Source organism: Xenopus laevis, chromosome 4S, assembly GCF_017654675.1.
Source record: "Xenopus laevis strain J_2021 chromosome 4S, Xenopus_laevis_v10.1, whole genome shotgun sequence".
Lineage (NCBI taxonomy): Eukaryota > Metazoa > Chordata > Amphibia > Anura > Pipidae > Xenopus > Xenopus laevis.
Genome location: NC_054378.1, coordinates 101,505,852 through 101,532,634, shown reverse-complemented (window position 1 = coordinate 101,532,634; position 26,783 = coordinate 101,505,852). Strand labels below are relative to the sequence as shown.

The following is a 26,783-nucleotide window of genomic DNA, read 5'->3' as shown; positions in this document are numbered from 1 at the left end:
GGGGAGTTGTACGGACACTGCAGTTGAACAGCCTTGTATAAATCCTCAGCTGCAGGTATGATGAATCTATCATGTCTCTAAGGGGCAGATTTATCAAGGGTCGAAGTGAAAATTCAAATTATTTTAGTGAATTAGACTAGGGAATAGTTTAAATTCAATTACAATTTTTAAAAAAAAAAAAAAAATTTAATTTCAAAATGTATCATGTACTGGCCCTTTAAGAAATCAAATTCAACTAATCACCAAATCTAATCTGCCAAATCGCTGTTTTAGCCTATGGGGGAGGTCCTGGAATCAATTTGGAGTTGTTTGGAGACATCCTGAAAATTGATATTTTTTTTTGGTGAAAAAACTCGAATCAAATTCGATCCAATTTGAGTTTGCGGATCAATCCCATTCACACGAATTAGAAAAATTTAAAGTTTTGTTTTTTAAAAAATTTCGTTTTTTTTTTTTTGTTTTTTTTTTTTTTAATTTCATGGGAGTTTTAACAGACCCTTAATAAATCTGCCCCTAAGTGTTTGAGCTGAAATCAGCACTTGCCACAGTGGTGATCAGTCTTCACTTGCGTATCACAACTTTGTGTCAAAATTCAATGTTTTCCTGGTCTGTCCTTGTACAAATAATTAAAAAAAACAAACAAATAATCTCATACAGGGAATGCTGAACATAAGTCTAATACACTGAGGAAACTAGTCTTATTATACAGGAAAGCTAGGTGCTAAAAATTCCTTAGAAGATCATTTTTTTCCCACCTTAAACCTGTTGAAAATGTAGTAGGTCACATATAGACACCCCTAGGTTCGTAAACTAAACTCTACCCATGAGTAGGCCAAAGGCAGAGAAAGCTGAAGAAAAGATGGATACCAATTTTGGGTAAGGTTCAACTATGGTCTCCAGTCTCCATTTTTTTTGTAGAAGGCATTTTTTCCATACTGCCTACACCAAACAGTAATTGATAATGGCTGAAAGTGTAGCACATTCTAGAGGGCGGATAAAACCCCAAAACCAAGCAGTGTAGGTGTATATTATGGAGATGGGCTTCTCGAGGGAAGCGGACAAATTAGGGCTCCAATGCAACACAAGGCTGCAAAAATACAATTCCAGCCACTTTCTCTGGAAGATGTGGGCGAGTTAAACAAAGGTGATATACTTCTTTGGGAAATACCATTTCTTTTTAATAATGTTGGAGCTGAATCACATCAAATTTTATGTTCTGAATACCAAACGCACTAAGGGGCAGCTTTATTAACTGGGGAATACAGAGGAATTCTTAGAAGTTTAATTTGTTTTCTGAAATATTCATTGCTTTTAATTTTTTTTTTAACCAATGTGTCAATTTACCAGGATGTCATTGACTGTCCTGAGCACTTGGACTTGGTGGGTGTTAGAGCTCAGTGGCAGTACTGAAATCCGCAGAATTTTAAAGCCTCCAAAATGATTAAGCACTGAATAACTATTTTCTGCTTTGTAACAAAAGGCTACAGCTAAGAAAACAGCTTTGTAAATCTTAACCCTTAAAGGATAAGTAAACCTTTAAAATAAGTAAATGTAAAATTGATGAGTGCCATTCTAAGCAATTTTACATTTTTTTTTTTTTAATTTTAAAATATTAAGGGATACATGTACTGTTAATATGAAAGAAAGAGGCTGCTCTGATATTCTTCTATTCAGGAAAGATGTGAGAAGGTTACAAATTTTTTTTCCTAAGCAGAAGAACATCAGAGCAGCCTCTTTATTTCTCCTGACAACTTCCTTTGACTACTTGGTGGTCAGACTGGTCGGGAATTGACCAGCAGGTGGCGCTGCTGTAAGAAAATTCTTATTGACAGTACATGTATCCCTTAATATCTTGGAATGAAAAAAAAAACGAATGCACATTGCAAAATATCTTAAAATAGCACCCTCATCAATTTTACATTCACTAAGGTTTTCTTATCCTTTAAGTCCCCTCCAACTGTTTTTATAGGTTTAATAAATCTGCCCCTTAGTTCTAAATATAACCAACATTGCCAGGATTTGTGTCAAGAGCAGCCATTTCCACATTTTATTTCCAACAAACGTACATTTAACATATGCATTTCCCACCCTCTTCCCTATAATCTTTATAATAAAAATAATATATAAATATACTGAAAAAAATAAACTTCTCAAACATAAATAAGGTTTTCCTCCAGAAAGCAAATGCCAGGGTAGGTTAACCTTTGTGGTGCTAGAGATGTATGAGGCATCTCTGTTGGCAAGAACATAAAGCAGATGGAAAGAGCTGGGAATATTGAGGTGGATGGAGGATGAAAGGATACCGAGCGACCATCTTGTGTCTTGACAAACTGATTCGTAAGCACGGATAAATATTAAGAGGAAAAAGAAGGGACAGAAAACTGTGAATTACAACACAGAACAAATCATACTGTATGTCCTAACTGGCCACTTTGAGAAAATGAGCTTGTTATACAGCTTGATTATTTTCTTTGTAGTTCAACAAGGGCTGCTGAGCCACTGGCTTCATAACAAGCATGGCCAAAGGGTGCCCCTGTTAGTAAATGAAAACTCCCACTGGCAGAGCAGAGGGAGCATTTGCCTCAGGTCCCACAACAGCACAGAGGTCCCTGATTAAAGCCAATACACATGATGATATTGCTGAACAATGGTTAGACAGTAGTATTGGCAGTTGTGCAACAGTGAGTGCCAGCAGACATCCTAGCATATTAAATGGCAAGTGAAACTTAACAGTCCCAACATGATCGGTATGTTTTGATTTGTAGCCCAAAAGGAGTGCAGATTTTCCTATTAAAAGTGCTACTGCATCTACTGGTTATGCTTCCTTATTCCTCTCGTCTATTTAATCTTCACATTCCTCACCTTCATTTTGACTTTCTTTCAACCTATATTGTTCTCTCTGAGCTGCAGCATTCCCTCAGGTTGTAATGAGAAGCTGATCCCCCTTCTCAACGCCTATTGGCCGCCTTGCATTCCTCTATTCAGAGAAAGGTGTTATCTTTTATTGCCCCTGCTTTCAATGCGTGAGAATGAACAACGAGCCATCTCTATGCAAATACAGGGGGGCCTATCTTATTGGCAGTACTGATGAGTCCTCTGCATATTGGAGTATTGACCATTGGAGGGTGCCATGTAAGCTTCCAGTGGTGAGGCAAGCTATATCGGCTCATGCATCTTACAATTAATTAATAAATATACAGAAATGAGCCGAGAGAGAATACTCAAGTTAAACTTCAGAGCATTCACATCACATTTATATTGTGCTACTGATTATATGAATTATTCTGATAATCTGATGGATTTAATAAGCTCTTATTACAACTAGTTTGTGCATAGGACTGTTTCCGGCCCCCCTGGTGTGGAGCAGCCTGGGTAAATCTTTCTGCAGGGAACTTTCTGCTGCCCCCTGCAGGAGCTTTGTCTGAGGTGACAAAACGGCCCTGATGGAATGTTCCATCTTACATTTAGCTTGCCCAAGGCACAACCCAACATGCTATAATGCCTCACTTGGCTTGCCTGTATCTATCACTATGCAGGCTCCACCCATTCCCTTCATCACTTTCATCCTTACATCCAATTGATTGATTTAAGTCACATGGTGTAATATCCATGGTGGAAGCAGGCTGCACAACAGTTCCTGTAACTTCTTCCATGTTTGTGTGTACGTGTGCCACAATATAAATACCTTTAACTTCCCATTTCCTTTCTCTAAATTGAATCACGTTCTCCTCACATTTCTTTGCATCATAACCTCAATATTTGTCGTGTGTAAACAAGGTTAGATTTGACAAGGCAAATCCTTCTGGGCTCCATTGGAAATGTTAAGTAACACAAGCTCAATTTCACACGCCATTTATATATGTTGAGCCTTTCTGGGCTCACATTTGTCTCAGAGTTTTTACCACAGCATGTGGTACAGAGTAGGTAAAAAACGAAAGCAAAGGATGCCATACACCATACACAAAGTGTAACCTTTTAACTACAAAATAAAATGTATAATTATTTCAATAACTTAACTCTGTATCAATAAGAAAAAGCAGGGCGCTGCTTCCCATGTCAAAAAAATATTCAAAATATGTAGGAGGACAGGATCAAGCCTCGTGCACTTCAAGGTACCTTCCATTGCATTGATGAATTAAGGTTTTAAACTAAGAACCCATCGTTTTCAGGATAAGCATAACCAGAACCACATCCTAGACAAGCTGTAAAGTAAAGCACTCTGGGACAGATCCTTTTTGCACAGGCTAAAGGAATGCTGGTTGATATGGGCAGAAAAAGGCTTTACCAAGGAAGCTTTATTAGCCTCATTCCAACGCCTGTGTGACTCATGGTTGAGATGGCTAAGATCTGGTGCATGGCTTTGTAGCAATTAATGAGGTGAGATAGGACAGGGGAAGCAAGAGCAACATTCCTTCTGTTAGAAGTAGGAGTTTCCAGAGGACTTGACAATGGTGATAACGCTGGTGGCGGCCACTTTAGCTGGAGTTATGGGCCCTCGAGACACAGAGTGAGCAAAGTTTTGCAAAGCCTCGTACTTGGCCCGCAGTGCATCCAGTTCCAGCTTTATGGTGGAATTCTCCTGAGCCAACTTGTCCACCTCTTGCTGCAGGTCCTTCTTTTGCTTCTCCAACTCCTCCTTCTGGGAAACACGCTTAACTCTGCAACTAGCAGCGTAGCCCCGATTCTTCAGGGTTCTTCTTCGCTGCTTGAGTCGTATCACCTCCTCCTTGGATAGGCCACGCAAGTGGTGGTTTAACTCCCGCACAGACATAGACATCAGCTCATCATCAGACAGCATTGGTGTATTCTCACCCATCTCTTTTTTCACCTGCAGAAGCATCAAGATATGAAAATTAAGTATATATGTGTGTACACATATTATATGAAAAATAATGTATCCTGCTATTGTAAAATATAAGTATATTAGGAGTCACATGCCCTCATTCTTCACAGAAACTTAGAATATCCTTATATTTTAGAATAGTGGCTACGTGATTTATGTACAATACATGTTTCATCGAGTCAAGTGAAAAACTACATCGGTAAGATGATGACATCACTAAGCATCATTTATATGGATACATTTTACAGGATATTTATTGTTCTTGTGTAATAAATCGCATATTATACATAAATTATATGTGTACCCCAATGGGTGCATACAGCAGACTTTAAAGAAAAATAAAATGATGAAAAAAGGTGAATATATATATATATATATATATATATATATATATATATATATATATATACTGTATGTGTATAAAATGTGATGAATAGTGATGAAGAAGGTAAGCTTATCTTCTTCATCGCTATATATATATATATATATATATATATATATACATATATACACATTATATATATATATATATATACACATACATATATATATATATATATATATATACATACATACATACATATATATATATATATATATATATATATATATATATATATATATATATATATATATATATATATATATATATACATACATATACATACATATATACATATATACACACAGCCAATGGTTTTAGGACTATGACACAACAACTAAGATAAGCAATTAAATGATCCATTTAATATATACAATTAAGCTCATTATTGTAATTTACTGTAGGGAGCAATTTTTAAACCATAGATTTTTTGTGTGTGTTATTAGGCTAGCAATTAAGATATTAGGCTACAATGACACAAATTTCACAAAAACTTGAAATATTGGTGCTGTCAGTATAATACTGCCGGCCATTTATCACCTCAGTATAAAAACTGGACTATGGCATATTAGAACTGACTCAAATCAGAACAGATTCCTTGTGCATTCCTATTAAGACTGTAACACAATGTTAACCTCACTGTCATTTTCCCACTTGCCACCTAGAGAAAGAAATTCAAGATCATAAAACTGAGCTTTTGTACATTTTGATGCACTAAGGGCTTTGGATTGCTCTAGCTGGATACATGGCTATGCCCAGGGGACATTTGTATTGGTTAAAGGTTGGCTCTAGCCCTGCCCATTACACACTGTGGCCTGTAGCATAGGTATAGTACATTTTTACACTTAGTACTAAATAAAATATATCAGGACTCATAACCTGTGCTGGCAGTCAGCTTGAGTGTCAGTTACAGCAGATAGGCAGTTAAAGGGACTGTTGTGTCCAAATTTATGTGGTGTTTTTACAGGGGCTGTATGACCTGCATAGCTTTTATTATAAAATAAGAACAGAGAACAGACAGACAGCAACTTCCTCTTCTAATACTCACACAATGTAACAATCAGCGCTTAAAGGGGAAGTACAGGGTTTAAAGATTCGTAGAAAGGGGCTGATGCAAAGTCCTGTTTATAACTCATGGCAGAGGTTCAAGAGGAATTTCATGCCGATTTGAAATTAACTGAACATAACAGTGCAGAGTCTATGCCAAGATAGTATTGATAAGAAAGGAGAAGTTAGGAACAATTGCCTAAAGTGCACTGCATTTACTGGATTCCTAGACCTACCTATGCAAACTTACAGGAGTACATTTGAATGTGTATACATGGCAGTTTATAATGTTCCTTTAAAGGAAAACTATACCCCCCAAACAAGGTAGGTCTCTATAAAAATATATTGCATAAAACAGCTCATATGTAAAATCCTGCTTCATGTAAATAAACCATTTTCATAATAATATACTTTTCTAGTAGTATGTGCCATTGGGTAATCATAAATAGAAAATTGCCATTTTAAAAAATAAGGGTCGCCCCCTGGGATCGTAGGATTCACTGTACTCACAAACCATACATGTTAGGTCACATGAGCCAATTAACAGACAGAGTTCTGTCTTTTGCTTCCACACTTCTTCCTGTTAGAGTTGAAGTATTTCTGGTCAGGTGATCTCTGAGGCAGCACACAGACCATCATGAAATGGTGGTTCAAGGCAAGAGATGTAAAAGGTCAATATTTACTTAAATATATATTCCAGTTTGGTAAGATTCTTTAATATGCCACTTAATATGATATGAACTATCTGTTGCTTAAGTGTTCATTTTGGGGATATAGTTTTCCTTTAAAGGTCAGTCTGTATTAAAAGGATTAAGATGGGCTGTAGTGGGCAGCACAGTAGATGATTGTAAAACCAAGTATTTTTTTTCTTTTAATAATTTCATTAAAATGTTGAACCTGTACCTATGTATTGTGCAACCACCTAACAGTAGATTGAATCGTGCACAGCCAAAAAAATTAAATAAAAAAAACCCCAACAATGATGAGCATGCTGGACCGAAACACGCAGGACTGGCAGGTTCAGGCCGACAGTATTTCCGTTCAGTCGTTCGGCTGAGCCCTTCCATCCACTCTCCCCACCCGCAAACTTAAGCTGGCCACGGACGTTCAGATATCAACCTCGTATTCGACAAATGATCGAATACTGGTCAAATGATTTGACCAGTCCAGTGCATGACACTAATCTATGATCTATGTTTCTTGGCTACACCAGCCCTGATGTTTCTATGCATTTCAATGAAGTGAGTATGGATTCAGGTGCAAATTACTGACAGTGGGTGAAACATCTGGTAAATGGATAAGTGGGGGTGTTAAATTAGGATGACTCCCGAAAAATGTAAGTTAACATAGCTGTACCAACTACAGGTGGTGAGAAGACGAGAGAGACCAAACATATTTCCCAACTAATTCACTATGAGTGGATATAAGGTGGGCACCTGCCTCATGCAACCTGAATTGAAATATAAGAGAGTGTTGATCCAGTCATATCTTAGGTGCTTCTTTTTCAGTGTCAACAAGTCAGAACTGTCTAGCAGTCCATTAAAGCTTTAATAGCCTACATCTTTAATTTAACTGCCTGTCTTTAAAGGTTCCTGTGTGATCTTTTCGTATGCATTTATTACATAAAGAATATCTAGCATCAAGAGAAGCCTAAGTCTGCTGACTACAATCATTCCAAACTCCCCTTTTATCTTGAGCTAGACTAAATATATTCAAAACAACGTAAGTAGCTTACTCATTACATTCCACACATTTGTGTGGATCTGTAATGTCCATTCTAACACTGAATCCAAATCAGTCCGTTATCTACAAATCCACTGTCCAAAAAGCTCAGTTACGGGAACGCTATAGACTCTTTATAACCAAATTTTTTTTTTCTGGTACTTTGTTCTTGATCCAAACTAAGATATACTTAATCCTTATTTTAAATATTATTTAAATAATTTTCTAATATATTTAAGGTATGAAGATCCAAATTATGGAAAACCCAGGTCCGAAGCCTTCTGGATAACAAGTGCCATTACTTACACCCCCTAAATTCAGATTAATCTGCTGTAGCTGTCTCTTAGTTAAAATGTTAACCTCACATGGGGTCACAAGGTTGTCCTACACATTTCCAGGATATAGGACCACAATACATGCAAATTAGTTGGTGGTCCAGAAGGCCCAAAACGGTTTCTGAAAGACACCACTAAAAGACTATAATTTTTACCAAAACATGGCGTGTTGGCAGCGCACACTAATATTTTTTTTAAATATTGAAGTTTACTAAGCCTTGTACGGCGGTGCGTAAAAGGAATACAAGTCTATAGGAGTAATAATTTAAAGATCTTATTTTTCGCACACTGTTGATTACTTCATATAATCACATTAATAAATATTTAATTAATCATTGGAGTGCAACAAATTCAATTAATTGAGGTTTTTCAATTACATCATACAAAAAGTAAAAAATACTATACAATATTAATCATCAATCATCATCAATATATAATCAATTCACCAAAATTCATGTGCAAATAATCCATTTCATTTTAGCACCAATATTTTGAATTAATTATAGCAGCTTTCTTGATTATTTGAATAAAAATGATGAGGCATTAGGGAGGAATAATAAGCTCATAATCCTGGTTAGGCATTCCTTATTTGTAAAAGGTTATTGTCCAATACTAGACAGTTCTTAGCAGAGTCACAGTACACCACTTATTTACTGCAAAGAGATGACTTTGTAACAGAGTAGACGACTCGTTTCCACTTAGTTGCCACAAATACGATACAATGTTGCAACATTTGGGTTGGTTATTAAAGCCGCTTCAGATTGTTTTTCATGAAGAGCTGAGCTTTCCTGTTGAAAAAGCGCTAATGTTCTAAGAAATTAATAGCGCAAACAGCTCTTATGATTGCGGATATTGTCAAATTGCCAGCCATCCACGAGTCAGATATTCTTTATCACCACGGCATTGTATCTTTGCAGTTCATGTGGCGGCTTCATCGCAGGCGGATCCATCCTGGCTGGCACTTAAGGAGCCGACTGCAAAATCAAGGAATCCCGGACTCTCGGTTTTCTTGTATACTATTCACTAAAGGAATGCACCTTTGTCAGAGCGTTCTTTTCCTCCACATGGCCGACGCACGTTTCACCTTGAGCGGCTTCGTCAGGGCTAGGGATGTCGCGGACTGTTCTACGGCGAACTTGTTCGCGCGAACATCGGCTGTTCGCGTCCGCCGCAAGTTCGCGAACGTCGCGCGACGTTCGCGTCAAAATCGTTCGACCATTCGACCATTCGGTCGCTAAAATCGAACGATTTTCGTTCGATTCGAACGAAAATTGTTCGATCGAACGATTAAAATCCTTCGATCGTTCGAATCGAACGATTTTCGGATGTTCGAAGTTCGCGAACTGTTCGCGAACTGTTCGCATTTTTTGCCGGTGTTCGTGAACGGCGTTCGCGAACACATTATCGGCGGTTCGCTACATCCCTAGTCAGGGCTTCAATATATTGATGAATTAATATTGTATAGTATTTTTTACTTTTTGTATGATGTAATTGAAAAACCTCAATTAATTGAATTTGTTGCACTCCAATGATTAATTAAATATTTATTAATTTGATTATATGAAGTAATCTACAGTGTGCGAAAAATAAGATCTTTAAAGTATTACTCCTATAATTTTTCCCAACACAGGATTTTGTCTCTAAGGTTCACTTACTACAACTATTGACTCCCACAGCTTTGTCTTGTTCTTATTAGCTTGAAAGAAACCAGGAAGCAGCGTGGCCTAACGGCATAGGGTGTGGTTTGGCCAGCATAACAGGGCCATAAAATAGCAGGAAAAACTCCCTAGAGTTTTTCATACCTGCTATAGAACAATGCTAAAAACTATGAGGAAGTCCCCTTTAGTAAGAACTACTTCTACTACTGTCCTAACAGATAAAAATCAATCACAATGGTTCAAAATACTGATTAATCTATAGATTAAAGGGGATGTAAAGGCAAAAAAACCAAAATCCTATTTTTACTTTCTTTATTGAAAAAGAAATCTATCTCCAATATACTTTAATTAAAAAATGTGTACTGTTTATAAGAAACCTGACTGTATGCAGTGTAATTCCCCCTCGTTTTACTTGTTTGACTGCTGTGGATAGGAAACTTCAGACGGTCCCTAACTGCTCTGCAGGGAAACTATCATACTTACGAACAGCAGGGGGAGCCCTCTCCCACCTTAATTCCCAGTTGTGCAGAACTCAAGCAGCTTTGTTTGTTTCCCTGTAGAGCAGTCGGCGACTATGTAGAGCGGGGGTCCCCAACCTTTTAAGCACGTGAGCAACATTCGGATGTAAAAGTAGTTAGGGAGTAACACAAGCATGAAAAATGTTCTTGGGTGCCAAATAAGTGCTATGATTGTCCATTTGGTAGTCCCTGTGGACTGTCAACCTATAGGAGGTTCAGTTTGGCAGTACACATGGGTTTTATGCAACCAAAACTTGCCTCCATGCCAGGAATTTAAAAATAAGCACCTGCTTTGAGGCCACCTGGAGCAATATCAAAGGGCTTGGTGAGCAACATGTTGCTCACGAACCACTGGTTGGGGATCACTGGTGTAGAGATTTGTATTGGATTTTATTTTTGCCTTTACATTTCCTTTAATGTTTCCGACTCCAGTGACAGGGACAAAGATCATGTAGCCAGATTTAAACAGATTAGATTACATGACAACACAGGACCAGTGCAATCTGCATATTCTGAGTATTAATCAGTATTGTTGTATTGGCTTCTGGCAGATATTATTTGACTTGTGCTGTTTTGATAATTTAGGACACCCCTAAGCAGCCCAGACCACATTGAACATGTGCACAGTCTTGGTCTTGCAAAGATGTTTAACAAAGTTACAAGATGGTGACCCCCTGTGGCCAACTTTGAAAGCATAAATCATTTGTTTGATTAGGCTTGTGGTGCAGTAAGTTCATGTTTATGTTTAGTGTATATAATACTGCATTTCTAGCCTTATTCTATTTTACACTTTAGTTCCCCTTTAACTTAAATCCATCAGCACAAGTGGTGGAATGCAATCTAGGCTAGGTCTTATACAGTATATAAAGTGCATTTTCTCTAGAAAAGCATTATTAAATCGAAAAGACCAATAGCATACTGCCAAGAATATCTTTAAAACTTGATGTGCTTTGCTTTCCACTGATCTTCCTTGGAAGGAGAGGGGTTTGTGACAAATCAAAGGCACATCAGGTGGCAACCCTAGTGCTGTATTAGACATAACTGGGTTAAAACTTCAGCAATAAACCAAAAAGCATATACTGATAACTTGTAATCTCTGTCCCCAAAGAATAAAATTCACAGACTGGTAAACCACACCTACCACCCTGTTTATAGCTGGATGGGGATAAACTAAATACCAGAAGGTTAACTGTAGTGGTCATCTTACTCTTGCCAATGTAAGTCAACCAGGTCCTCTTAAGCTGGCCATACATGAAGAGATCCGCTTGTCTGGCGACATCGCCAAACGAGCGGATCTTTCACCAATATGACCCACCAACATCAGGGCTATATCGGGATAATCCAAAAATTCGGCTTTATGGCCGAACGATCGGATTACAACGAGGCGCAATGGGCTTCGACGGGTCGGTCGGTGGAAAAATTAAACCTTATTGATCGATATTGTGGCCAGATATGGTTCGGGTAGACCCATCGGAAACTCCCATACACGGGCAGTTAAATTGCCAAATTGGTCTAAAGGACCGATATCGGCATCTTTATCTGCCTGTGTATGGCCACCTTTAGTGTCCAATCATATGAGGGGTCACACTCGGTCGAATCTCTATTGTTCTGATCATACGTGCGGAGTGCTATTGGAACAGCAGGAAGTAAAAGGGAGCTGCAGCTTCCTGCTGTTCCAGTCAATACAGCTGATGAGCAATGAACTAGCAAACATGGTGCCCCAGCAGGTGAAATTTTCTAACCTGCCCTATTCCAGAACCGACCATTATGCATAATAAACTGTTATTGGTCAGGCTCAGTGGGGCATCATACCCATAACTGTAACAAATTATTGGTTATATGTACGGTCAGCTTAGTCTCGGTTTATGGCATAGATATCAAAATAATCAAAATAATGACATTACTTGGTAAGGAAGTGATCTCTAGATTACTGCCACAACTGCATGCCCAACTGTATAGCTTTCCAGACCAAGAGATGGATTACGTATAATATTTTTAAAAACTAACAGGGGAATTCCAAGGTCCAGCCTATGTTTAAAAACAAACAAACCACAAAATATTTGACATTATCACACAAATGAGGAACCCTCTGCTAGATTCCATAAATATTACTGACTCTCAAATAACATCGGTTTCATAACCTTTTATTCTAACTCCAAACCCAAACATGATACACAGCAGATAACAGATAAAACTGTGTAGTATACAATGGGATTCTTCAGAACTTATCTGTTATCTGCCGTGTATCCTGTGCTTGAATGGCTGCCCCCATGGCTACACAGCAGCTTGTTTATAGTTGTATTTCTGAAGCAAACACACCGGTTTTACCAGTGAAGGGCAACAGTACATTATATGGTCATTCCTTTAACCCTGCACACCCATTCCCCAAAACAGAAAGAATTGTTTGACATACATGCAATATTATCAAAAGGCACAAGGTATTCAGGTAGCCACCCTTCCACTGCTTTGAGCCCCACTAGAGAACTAGCTCCAAAATCTGCTATTCTTTTCTTTCACATACCACAAATAACATTTTAAATTTAAAACTAAGTATACACGCTGCAGCTAATAAGGAACATAACTAGTTTGCAGAATGCTTTTAAATAGAAACTTAATTTATAATTCAATGCAAGCATAGCTAAGTGCAGTTTCCTTGAAGCGTGCTTTTATTTCACTTATGATAGATGAACCTACAGATTTGAAATAAAGCACAGCCAGTATATTATTGAGAACTTTGTACCTGCCCTACATGATGCTATCAGAACAATCAGAAAAAGATCAGATTCCAGCACTCAGAAGGAACTATTTGCTGGACACAGTAATTATATATACACACAGATATATGTACAATAACTTATTTTTAGCTAAAATGATGTAAAAGTGTATATAAAAATATATATATTATATACACAAACACACACAACCAGTTATCCAGAATGCTCAGGACTTGGGGTTTTCCAGATAAGGGATCTTGCTGTAATTTGGATCACTATACCTTAATTGTACTAAAAAAAAAATAATAATGCAAACACTAAATAAACATTAAATTATTTAAACATTAAAAGGCGTTCTGTGCCTCCAATAAGGATAAATTGTAGCTTAGCTGGGATCAAGTACAAGGTACTGTTTTATTATTATGATTACAGAAAAAAGGGAATAATAATATAAACATAGACTCAGCTGTAGTGGATACAAGCTGCTTATTATTGTGTAGGCCATTGAGCTATGCTGTGTCACTGAGCAGTGCAAATTGCTGACTCATGCTGAAATCAGCTAGTTACACATTGTGATGAGTGTGTTGCAGCCAGATAGAGAAAAAAAAAAATAACTGACGTTGAGCAACTCACAAATAAATCATTACATTTTTTTTTTATTTAAAAAGGAAAAAATGCTAAAAGCTATACATGAAACTAGTTTATTCAATATAGTAACACTATGGCATTTGGTAGAGTACGGATGGTTCCTCTTTAACCCTTTGTCAATAAAAGCTGCCAACACAGCCACTTCAATTCGAGCTTGCGGCTTATGGACCTGTGTATGGGGCCCTACGGATTGTATTATGTGCCATTGGGTAATCCTAAATAGAAAATTGCCATTTTAAGATATAAGGGCCGCCCCCTGGGATCCTAAAATTCACAGTGCGCACAAACAAGGGCACACATACATGTTAGGGCGCATGAGCCAATTAATTAACGGACAGAGGTGTGGCTTTTGCTTCCACACTTCTTCCTGTTACAGTTAGAGCTGCAGTATTTCTGCTCAGGTGATCTCTGAGGCAGCACACAAACCATAACGAAATGGGGACTCAAGGGAAAAGATGTAAAATGACATATATACAACTTATATGTTCCGCTTTGGTAAGATTCTTTAATAGGTCACATAACATTATATAAACAATGTGCTGCTTAAGTATTCAATTTGGGGGTATAGTTTTCCTGAAAATCCAATCCAAATGGCTAATCACAGCACGTATTTGGCAGCAACCAAAAACATTTTTCATTCTTACATTGCTCCCCAACTTTTCTTACATCTGAATGTTGCTCACAGTTAAGCAAGGGCGGGACCCCCCTTTAGACAGATACTAGAGATGCAAAGCTAAAGGCAGCATTGAATTCTTGACATAAAAAATGTATTAGGCTAATGCCACATGGGGCTGATTCTTGGCCTGTGAATCAGCCGATCCGCTGGCCCCTGCGTGTTCCTGTGTCTGCATCCACAGACGCTGTGTCAGCTTGGGTGCAGGCTTAAGGAGCGGATTTCAGTACGAAAATGTGTACTCACGTGAACTCTGCTCCTTGTGTCTGCACCCAATCTGACGCAGTGTCTGAGTGCAGCCATAGGAAGTGCCAAAAGGCAAGGCCAGAGGATTGGACTATAATTAGCCCCAGGTGGCACTAGCCTTAGAAATATGACCACCTCTACTGCACTGCCTGTGAGCTCATGGCTAAAATGCTAACTACACAGCAATGTAGGCCTAGCATTAGTTTAGATGTTATTGTATAAATGCTGGAAGGGGATGTGTTTTCATTCATACATTGAAAATTCTAAACTCTTACATCTATGGGTAGGAAAATAGTCTTGTAAGGATTATAGGGAACAGTTTAGTACCTTTAGGGCCTTTGCCGACATTCCGTCTGAAGACATTGTACCGTGGATTCACTACCTATGGAAGAACAAATATTATTAATGTATTTCCTATCAAATGGTCAGCTGTGTTGGCATGAAAAATCAATATACCGTCAAGTTATTTGTGTTATTAAACCAACCACATAAATGAAGAAAATACAAATAATAATATACAGTAGTGTTAACTGTACCGTCACTAATCATGGAAAATATTTGGACACCATAACACCATTAGCACAATATCCAGAATGAGAGAAAAAAAAAACGTGTCAACAGTATTGTGTTACGTTATTAAAGGGTTCAAACACTTTTTTTGCAGTTCATTTGGTTTCAGATTGTTCCCCAGAAATTAAGATTTTTCCCATTTATTTTCTAATTTCTATTTGTGACCATTTTTCTAATATTGAAGTGTAAAGGTTCACCTTCTAAAGCAGCTCTGGCAGGGGGGGGGGGGTCGCCGACAACGGTTTTAAATGAATACGTTTACGGTCATTAAAGGCAGCTCTTAGAATTGATACAATAGTTGCTAATATTCCACAGAAGCTGCTGAGAAATGTTTCAATGAAATTTATCAACTGAATGTAGAAAATTGTAACGGTTCAGAATCTGCTCCTGAATCACTGAGCTGCCAGACTGGAACAATGGAGACATGAACTTTAAACCTACATTTGCTGTAAAGCAGGAGTGCCCATACTTTACTAATGTGGGGTCCATAAAAGCATTGTTAGAATTCTGTTCCATAGAAAATATTACTTAAATATTGATTTATGGAGAAAATGTATATTGCTATATTTAACAAAAAACTATTTGTAATGTAACCATAGCATAATAAATATCTGAATGAAAAGCATGAAACATGAGTGTGATAAAGACAATCTTGTTGTCGTTTGTTGAGATCTACTGATCACCAGCTAAAGGTCTACTGGTAGATTCCGATCTACCTTTTGGGCACCCCTGCTGTAAACTGTAAAAAAAATACAAGAAGGATAGCAATTGAAAAAAAGTCCTTGTTTATGGTGAACAATCTGAAATGATCTTAACTGAAAAAAGTGTTTGGAAGGCAAACAACCCCTTTAAAGAGGTTTTGCAATTAATTGCTTGTGCCAGACTAACCCTACAGCTATCAGCAAATGCAGATTGGAAAGCAATTAACCTAAAAGCTACGAATCAGGGGAATGCCATCTCCCATAGTCTCCCTTCTAATCAACCAACTCAATTTTAAACATGATTTTCATTTGCTCTATAAATAAAAATACATTGTATGAAGATACAGTTCATCCTCATTGGAGGCAAAAAAAAAAAAATATTGGGTTTAGCACTCACATGCTCAGTGGGCTCTGAGCAGCAGTTGAGAAGCTAAACTTAGTGGTTGTCAGAAATTATCAAGCAGAAAAATAGGTTTGTAATATAAGCTGATGCTACAGGGCTGATTTTTTAATTCTGATACTAATTGTACTGGTTTCTGTGCTGCCATGTAATAATTATCTGTATTAATTACTAATCAGCCTGATATTGTGACATTTCTATTCTATAAGTACTGTTTATTGTGAGTGGGTCCCTAAGCTCAGTAAGTGACAGCAGCACAAAGCATGTGCAGTGAATCTGCAGAAAAGAAGATGGGGAGCTACTGGGGCATCTTTGGAGACACAGATCTTTACTGCTAAGAATGGTGGCACACGTTCAGATTCTGGGAAATTAGTCACCGACAAATCTCCCTGAAACGCCTTCCCGCCAGAAAAATTGTGAATCGCTGGCGGGATACCACTTGGATCTCTTAGTTTTCCGAAGCTGCCTCATGAGGAAATTTAGTGGAGATTTGTCGCTTGAAGAAGAGGAGATTTGTGGCTGGGTGACTAATCTCCCCGAATCTGAACGTTTGCCAACACCCTAAAGGCCTGTGATTGCCTTGGGCTAGTACAGAAGCCCAAAACATAATGTACAACATTCTAGCTACTTCTTTAGTTAATCTTTAGTTCTCCTTTAAAGTATGGAGACCCAAATTATAGAAAGATACCTTATTTCAGATCCTGAGCATTCTGTATAACAGGCCCATATCTGCATATGCTAGCAGTAATTGATCTAGTTAAATAAGAATTTCAATGGTGTTTATGCAGGGGTGCCAAGGGCGGTGGGGCGGGGGGATTCTAGTTATTGCAGATGTAGAGTTGATTTTTAAAACAGATTCCACAGATTTCTCTGTACAGTTAATAGAAAATATTATAACTGAAATTTCTAAAAATAAGTGGTTGATGTCATGGCGCCCTGAGGAAGCCGGGAAATGACTGTGCATTGGGCAATGTGTGCAAGTGACCGTGGTTCCTTATTCTTTTCCAGAGACTGAGGCAGCTGGAGTAGGAGGTCTGCAGACTGAGCTGGTCTCTGAACCGAAAAAACCTGATTTTGTAAACAAAAGTTTGGGTGCACAACTCTGTGTATGAGTATGAGTAGGGTTGCCAGCTGGCCGGTGAACAGGTTGGCGATCCCAATGTTATTAATAGGGAAAAAAGATAAATACATAGGAAGCCAGTATTTTTTTTCCAGAAAAGATGGCAACCCAAAGTATGAGTCAGTCTAACGCCCAATCACAAATGGAAATTTAGTGACCAAATGTCATCCTAAAAATATTCCTAAAATCAAATGATAATTTTATTTGTTGGAATAACTTGGATCAGCGATCTTGGGTTTCCTTTCTGCATGAAACCATGTTTGTTCCTTGGCCTTTAATATTTAGGACTTTAGTATATAATTCTAATTTTCTCTCTAAATTATTTTCGGACTGGACCTGTATTGTTGCAGACAAGGGGTATGTGCCTTGAGGCAATAAGGGGGCAGGCTGGACGAGGAGTATCATGCCTTCCCTACAGGCTCACTCAGCAGGGCTGCTCACTGACTAAAGTAAACAGTTAACTGTGTGGCGTGGTCATGCAGCTTGTTATCTGTACAAGTACATGTCCTGGGGGGGATACAGCCAACTAGAAGTGCTGAGTATATCCTTTGATATGGAAAGTCCTTACACTATCGCTGCAGTAAAATATACTAACACAAAAACAATAATAACCTGAAATACCAGTTAATATTAAAAGGCAAATAGGCATCATACTATTTAAATGTTTCTTTCAACCCCACGCCCCACCCCCAATAAGTATGAGACTGGCATTTTAGGAAATAGCAGTCTGATTTGAACGTGCTGACAAACGAAGCAAACTAAAAAAGTATATAGTTATAGTTACCAACTGTCCCTAATTTCAAAGAAGTCCCTTGGCTCTCTGTCCCTGGAAATTTTTTGTCTCTGGAAATTTCCCTAATTTTAAAAGCAGTGAACAGAAGTAATTTCATGATGTTAAGGAGTTCAGTGTTTACTCTTTCACTTTTCAACCTATAGCAGAGTAATTGTACTTTGTTGCTTCAAGTTCTCCCACTAAAGTTCTGCAACTTGCTCACATCAACACACAACTCTGGGTACACAGCCTTTTTATAATTTGAGTGTCTATAGTTTGAGTGTATCAGGCCAAAAATCGGCCAGATATTGATTGAGCAAGTTTGATCTTTTCTGCTTGTTGATGCAGTCCTGTGACCCGTCTGCGCCCATTTGCCCCAGGGCCGAACCTTCAGATTCACCCGATATCGCCCAGCCATTAGTAGGCATATCGGGTTAAGATCCGCTTGTTTGGCGACCTCACAAAACGAGGGGATCTAATAGTGTATGGCCACCTTAAAGGAGAAACAAACCCTTAATAAAAAAACAAAAAAAAAAAAAAAAAAAAAAACAACATACCCCCCCTACCCTACATAGACTCCCCCCTCCCCCCCAGCCTAGCTGCCACCAGGGCAAATACCCCTAACTCTTTGCATACCCCTCTGTGCAGATTATGTTTGCTTCAGCAATCTTCGGAATGAGACCGGCACTGCTGCAATTTTCGTGAGTTTCGACGCATGTGCAGTTGTCGCAAAACAGAAAATTGCTCCAACTGCGCATGTGCTGCTTCACTGGTCTCATTCCGAAGATTACCGAAGAGAAGAAGATGGCTGGTGTGAACTCTGCTGGACAGAATCTGCATGGAGGGGTAAGTAAAGAGTTAGGGGCATTTGCCGGGGGGAGGAGGTCTATGAAGGGTAGGGGGGTAGGGTATTTTTTGTTACGGGTTAAATTCTCCTTTAAAAGATGGGATAACTGGTAGCTCAATCTCACATGAGCCTGCAGCTTTCTTTTAGACAGAGGAAAAACAGCACACAGACATCATGCTTTTCTTGCTTCAAGAAGACAAAACTTTTTTTATTTTATTAAGGATTTGTTTCTCCTTTAAAGCTCGACATACATGGGCTGATTAGAGCGGTCAACTCAGCCCCATTTTGGGAGTACCTGCTGACCATATCTGGCCAAAAACCAACCAGATATCTTATCTGGCATGTTTAAAAACACTGTTTGTTTATAGTTTTTTAAAGGACCAAGCATAATAAACACCAACTGATGTAGCCACCCAGTTTTATAGCAGCTCCAGCATCTGTGCTAGGCCCCGTCACCACCCCTTTTTGCAAATAAAAACTTCCTGACACTTACATTTATCCTACTGCCCTTAGGTGTCAAAACATGACATTCTTTTGTGCCTTTCCTTATAGCCCTCACCTCTCCTTTGCTGTTCTTTTGTTAAATCAATCGGCACCTGTCAGCTCAAAGCTCAGAAGTGAAGTCACTAGAATCAGGTCTGTCTATGCAGTTAAACAGCCTGCAAACACATTTCACAAGGTTTCTCTAGAAGGAAGTTACTGGACCAGAGGAGGACATGGAAAAAAAAAAAAACTGTTAGCCACAGAAATTGCGGAAGTAAAAAAGATATTTTATAACCATTCAAAAACAATGTTTCTCTTATGAAGTGTACAGTAATTTGTAAGCTTTGATAAGCATGGCTCTCTTTATCTCCTGTATCAGTCAGTATTTCTATGTTTGATGTATGAACCCTGCTATTGTACAGCACTGTGGAATATGTTGGTGCTTCAGTTAACTTTTAGTATGTTATAGAATGGCTAATTCTAAGCAAATTTTCAATTGCTGAATAAAAAACTAAATCACTCAAAAACCAGAAATAAAAACAATGAAAACCAATTAAGTTAATTTTAAAGGGGAACATCCCCTTAACTGAAGTTTTACACCGAGGTCTACAATAAATAAGAGCAACTCAGTTTTATCCCCAATTTAATGGGACAGAATGATCAAAACAAAAAAAGTCTGTGCTACTGTATATAGGAATTACGGGGGCTGGTCACTATTGGACCTGGCTTTACACCAGCACAGCACAAATGTTATATTTAAAGGGTTTCCGGTTCTTAACTTAGTTTTGCTGTGACTAATCAACTTTAGTTTTGTAGTCACTTTAAATCTCGCTACCATTGAAATAAATAGTGTAAAAATATTTTATAAGAACGCACAATGATCAAAAATGGTGATGAACCATCTTGCTTAAGAGTCATGAGCGCATTGCAGAGAAAAGGGAATTAGTGCTGAACACAGAGTTTCTGCCGGGTTGGCTATGAGACGACAGCTGGAGTGTGCAGGCTCGGCACTGCACTCATTTATGCTGAGTCGCACTAAACTAAATTGCCAAGGCTGCAAAAATTGGGTTTCATTTTAACGTAAAGTGACCTCCTGAAAGAACATGATTAGGACAGGTTCAAATATATGGCCTACGCATTAAAGGTACAATATCATCCTTCCAGAGCTTTCTCCATACATAGCCATTAGCAGAGGCATTACCAAGAGTTTAGAAGGTGCCAGCATATTAGTCAGTGCTGCTGAGTAAGCTCAGGACCATGCTCAATAGATGTCACACACTACAAGGAGAAAAGAAAACATACAAAAAAAAAAAAAGCTGCAAAAAGGCTGATTTACAAATATAGGCGCTAAATGGTGCAAGGGCAGGTGCCAATAGCAACCAATCAACAATTAGCTTTGAACAATCCACAAAAAAATTTGAAAAAGAAAATACCTGATTGGCTACTACTGGCAACAGGATGTGTGCAATTTTGCATCTAGGTTCTTAAATATACCCTAATGTGTGTAGGTCAGGCGCAATGAATATTTTTTTATTATACCCATGGGATCAGTATTATAAGGTTAACCTTAATGCCATTTCACTTAGGGGCAGCTGAATGGATAATCTCCTGCTTATCGACTCCACAATCAATATAGGGACCCTGTGTTCCTTGGGTCCCTGAACTCTCATCGCTAATTTCCTTGACTACACTGGGATCTTGCATTGGATTCCAACCAGGCAAAAAAACGCTGTGTGGAGTTTGTAAGTTCTCCCCTCCTTTTGTATTGGTACATTCCAACAATAAAATGGTAGGTTCCTAGGTTTCATGGAACTTCCCTCAGTGGGTGTTTGTGTAGCTGGAATAAGGAAGTTTGACTCCACAGTTACAAATGATTAAACATTCTGTCTAAAGCACTTTGTTCTGTGCTGGTGCTGCATAATCAGAGAAAATAATAATGGGTGTCCTGTCCTTCTGGGGAACCCAAGTGCACAGTACAAGGTTCCTATCACACATTAGGTGTGTTTCAAGCCATTTTAGGAGTGGCACCTATTGTAATTACTTTTTGCATGTCAGCGCTAAAGCCCATTTGTAGTCAGTCAGAATTTTATGTTCAAAATTCAAATGTTTACGTGAAACCTCCATTGTTAGAAAAGTGTTGCCACATAATAGCTTGACCCTTGCGCCTGTGGCAAACCAGGTGAATTGACAACAGCAGTTCCTTCAGGGAGCAATAACCCACCTGGCAACTGTCACTATACACAAACCTATAGTAAATGCTGGCTAGAACAGAGAGTGACCACCACTCCGGCAGCCTCAGTGGACTTTCCAAATCGCGCCACCTGTTAGCACTAATAAGCAGAGTGTTAATCCATAGAAATAGAAGGCATGGCAGGTGGGGTGTATTGACTGCTAGAATTGCCCTAGAGAGCACTGCAGTGGAAAGATGTGCCATACGCCTTCAAAAATCATGACTACCTTGTATGTTTTATAAATAAAGCTAACTCTACTAGAAACGAAGAATCTGTGGGAAATTCCCTCTATAGAAAGGTAAGGGCAGAAAGCCTGGTCTGGCTGATCTTGACCCTAATGCGTCTGGAAATGTACCACAATTCAGTTTTGAACACAGTCAGTTTTGACTTTTCCAGAGATCACAATCATCAGTCTGATGATGATACACCTTGGGGGCTCATTTATAATACTGGGCAAATCTGCACCTGGGCAGGAACCCATAGCAAGTAACGAGTGATTTGCTTTTCAACTACAAGTAGAAAAGTGAAAGTAAACATCTGATTGCTTGCCATGGGTTACTGCCCAGGTGCAAATATGCCCAGTGCTTTTAAAGATCCCCTCCAAGTAAGTGTTTGGTGCATTGGCCCATTCCGGGCCATCTCTCCAAGCAAAGGTAACAAAAGAATTACTCCTTCCATGTGTAAGGCCACAAAGGGGCTGATTTACTCAAATAAGTGATACGCTGTGCCAGTGCAATTTCCCATATAAACCATTTTCCTAACACTAAGCAGACAGATCAAAATGAATGGTTGCTATGTGTTAATGCTGCAGTTTAGCCCCTGCGTTAGTGAATCAGCCCCAATAACCTGTCATTCTTCCAACTTTTCTGCATTATCTTAACAAGCCGCAAACCAAAATATTAGATAGCTATGCTCAATGTGCAACAAGGAAACATTGTACATAGGAAAATAGGAATCCCGTTCCCTTTATAGATTAGATCAGGTCCGAGTTACCATGCAGTGACGTGACCAAACACTTGTCAGTGACCTTTTTACAGTGTATTTTCAGGACAGGATTATAGAGCACACGTTTCTGTCCCATGTAGTGGAGCTCGGGTGTATGACATATTCAGTACATATCTGGAGACTTACTTCACTTACATAGACATATGTTATGGGGATGACCTTAATATAAACTAGAAATAATAAATCACACAGCACTGTGTCTACAAACTGTACATGAAATATCCTGACTGTTCCACATACCCAGCCAGCCCTGGATTCAAACAAGACCTTCTGCAAGGTCAGAATTCACATAGCAGGCATATTTTACTCAGGAGTAGTGACCAATTGCACCCAATCAAATGTAACTTTAACTGCAGCAGGAGATCAGAACAAACTGCTGACTGGTTGCTGAAGGGTTACTATTCTAAATCACACCTGCTTTATAAATTCTGATAAACACCAGTTTCCTAAACTTTGGTCTCCTAATGTTCCTGGACTATATCTCCCAGCATTCCTCAAAATAGAATCATGAAAGTTGTAGTCCGGCAGTACCCAGGGACCCACAGAGACGAAAAAGGGCTCTAGACTTTGTAGCAATAACAAGGCAGTGGAATTTACATTTGCATTTGGTAACAGGATTACCTCCAGCAATGTATTCTAAGGACAGATCATGAACAACATAAAAGTTTAAAATTTAACCACAAGGAATGCGGGGAGCCCGTGTTTGGATGCTGCCATTTGTCAGGTGATGATCTGATACACAGCCATATGCAGACACACAAAGATAACTGGTTTCTATTAGGTTGACGGCTGACTATTGATCTAAAACAGGGGTCCCCAACCTTTTTTACTCGTGAGCCACATTTAAATATAAAAAAAAGAGTTGGGGAGCAACACAAGCAAGAAAAAGTCCATGGGGATGTCAAATTAGGGCTGTTTGATAGCCCCTATATGGACAGTCAGCTTACAGGAGGTCTGTTTTGCATTGCAACTGGTTTTTATGAAAGCAAAACTTGCCTCCAAGCCTGGAATTTAAAAATAAGCTTTGAAGCAACTGGGAGCAACAGCCAAGGGTTTGTGAGCAACATGTTGCTCTCGTGCTACTGGTTGGGGGATCACTCGTCTAAAAAAATCATTGCTTATTATTACTGGTAAATTTCTCTCCAACACGAGGCAATCTCTCACCTACAAATGATAAAAGTTAATTAAATTATAGATGGGAATGACTGTTGCTAAACTACACCTCCCAGAATCCTGACAAATTAGCTTGTCGTTCCACCCCCCCCAAACAGAGCTTCTCTCTCTCTCTCTGCCTTATTACCCCCCAGTCTATCACATAATGAAGTGAAGATGCAAAAAGATAAAGAATTCTCTTTGCAGTCAGTTATAACGACTGCTTTCCAAGCTTCACTAAAGGTGGCCATACATGGAGAGATCCGCTCGTTTGGCGATGTCGCCAAACGAGCGGATCTCCCTCCGATATGCCCACCTTGAGGTGGGCAATATCGGGCTGATCCGATCGTGGGCCCTAGGGCCCAACGATCGGATCCTAACGATGCCCAAACGGGCGGTCGGATCGCGGGACCGCATCAACGAATAGATGCGGCCGCGATCCGACGGGATTTTCTGTCCCATCCGATCGAGATCTGGCCGACTTTCGGCCAGATCTTGATCGGTGAAGCCCGTCGTTGGGCCCCATACACGGGCCAATAAGCTGCCGACACGGTCTGTTGGCAGCTTTTATCGGCCCATGTATGGCCACCTTAATTGCCAGCTTTTCCGACCCTTAAGGTGGCCATAGACTCCAAGATCCGCTCGTTTGGCGACACCGACAAACGAGTGGATCTTTCCCCTATATGCCACTAAACTGCATGGCTATATTGGGGGTAATTCGAACGTTCGGGTGTATGGCTGAACGAACAAATTACGATGCGCCAAGCGGCACAGACGGGTCGGTCGGGTAAAAATCCAACCTTCCCGATCGATTTCGTGGCCAGATATCGATCGGGAAGACCCGTCGGAAGCCCCCATACACGGGCAGATAATCTGTCAAATTGGTCCAAACGACCGATATCGGCAGCTTTATCTGCCCGTGTATGGCCACCACTACTCTGCCCACTAGGCATCCAGATCAGGCCCATCAGCCAGAATCATCAGGCTGCAAATACAAAGGGCACAGTATATATACACAGTAATACTATCCTATACTTAAATGAAATCTTAGCTTCAGAAGAGAAGGTTCTGCTGGGATCCTTATCAATATCTAATGGAACTTTCTGAGTGATGATGGGTACAAGCCCAGGCACGGCTGCTTGTTATGCAACACAGAGAGCTCCTGATAACACATGATCCATAGAGGCCCAGGGAATAACAAGTTTCGGTTTAATACAGGTCTAACTACATTCACTGACATACAGTATGGCGCAGACATAAACAGCATCAGGTTCTGAAATGAGAGGATCTGCTCACACACTCACGCCCCCTTTATGTCAGTCGCACTCAGAGCAACTCCAAGGGGAAAAACAGGAATGTTACGTAAGGAATGTTACACACAGACACAGAGCTCCGGCCTCCGGAAGAGAAGCAACAATATGACTTCATCTGGGAACGATCAGCGAGGAACAAACAATGTAGAAGCCAAGAAACCCTCCTCTCTCTTCTCCATACTGGACACAGCAAGTGCACAGGCCGACTTCACTAGCCATTCGCCCCTATAGGTGGTCTCTGCCGGCAATTCTCAACCTCCTGTTGGATTATAAACTCTTTAGCCCAGTAAACTATTTACTGCCACCTGTGGGGGTTTCCAGCAGGATTGTTTGTAAACAAATACCACACACACAGGTTATGTCTCTGGCTGAGGCCTAACCTATTTCATACAGGCAGATGTCCTATCCGCCCCCACTGGCACAAACACAACTGTCACATTCAGTTGATCTATTTAAGCAGCATTAGCTTTGGCCGAACTACAGCTCCCAGCATCCCCTGCAGCACGTGGCACGCTGGAATCCAGAAACTGCTGGAGAGCGAGGGGCGCCAGTGTTTTACACCAAAACACACAGGAAACAAAGCACAATGTGTACAAAGCCCCACTGTGAAGGAGAGTTTAGCGCTTCTCTCGTATAAATGCTGAAAGACAGGACGGGGGACGATCAGACGCGGCGAGGGAAGCGACCAGTTCCTGCGCGATCGCCGAGGACTCTGCTGCGGCCACGCCATGATACAAAGGAGGCTGCTTCCTTGTTGCCACCCAGTAAACACGCGAGCTTGTTATCGGCCGATCCTCAGCCACGGCTGCCCGTCTGTTGACTAGAGGAAAGGTCAGCTCCCTTTCCAGGCTCAATAAACATGGGAAGCTCCATTACCTGCTCTGCTGCCGCGCGGAGAGACACGGAGTCGGGGGGTCGCAGCCTGCAGGAGGGAGCGCTCAGATCTGCTGAGTTGTAATGTTACCGTTTCCTGGAATTACTCACTCACAGATTCCTTTCATTCATAAAAACACAGTCATGCACTGACGTCATCCCCCTGGAGGAGGGGCAGCCGCTGTCACATGACAAGTGCGATGATGTCATTCGGCTGCTAAACTCGGTTTACCAGGCCCCGGACTGGTAGCAGCAGGTTGTGTTTTCTAGCAAACGCCAAAGGGGCCGCGTACTTGAAATAGTAAATGGCCGTGGCGCCGCTCCAGTCCTGCCAGGCTTTATAGTTATTATGAAAGCATTGTCAATGCGGGCGCAGACTTGGTGGTGGCAGCAGCTCCGCTGTTGGCTCCAGACATTAATTGTGATTACTGGGCGCCATATACCCAACCCCTAATTAGGACCTGCCCCTTTCCACTCTACAAGCCAATAGGCAGCGCAGGCGGACCCGCCCCTCGCCTCAGTGTCCTATT

At 39.9% G+C, this 26,783-nt stretch overlaps 1 protein-coding gene across 3 annotated transcripts; it reads right to left on the bottom strand.

Moving 5' to 3' along the window:
* Positions 1 to 472: 472 nt before the first annotated feature.
* maff.S (v-maf avian musculoaponeurotic fibrosarcoma oncogene homolog F S homeolog) lies at positions 473 to 26,652 on the bottom strand. Of its 3 annotated transcripts, XM_018259692.2 has the most exons (4): positions 26,257 to 26,649; positions 19,756 to 19,895; positions 15,114 to 15,168; positions 3,500 to 4,828 (listed from the first exon to the last, which is right to left on the bottom strand). In XM_018259692.2, exons 3-4 carry the CDS (start codon positions 15,147 to 15,149, stop codon positions 4,418 to 4,420), a joined length of 447 nt encoding a protein of 148 aa, XP_018115181.1. In that variant the 5' UTR covers positions 15,150 to 15,168; positions 19,756 to 19,895; positions 26,257 to 26,649; the 3' UTR covers positions 3,500 to 4,417.
* Between the last annotated feature and the right edge of the window lie 131 nt (positions 26,653 to 26,783).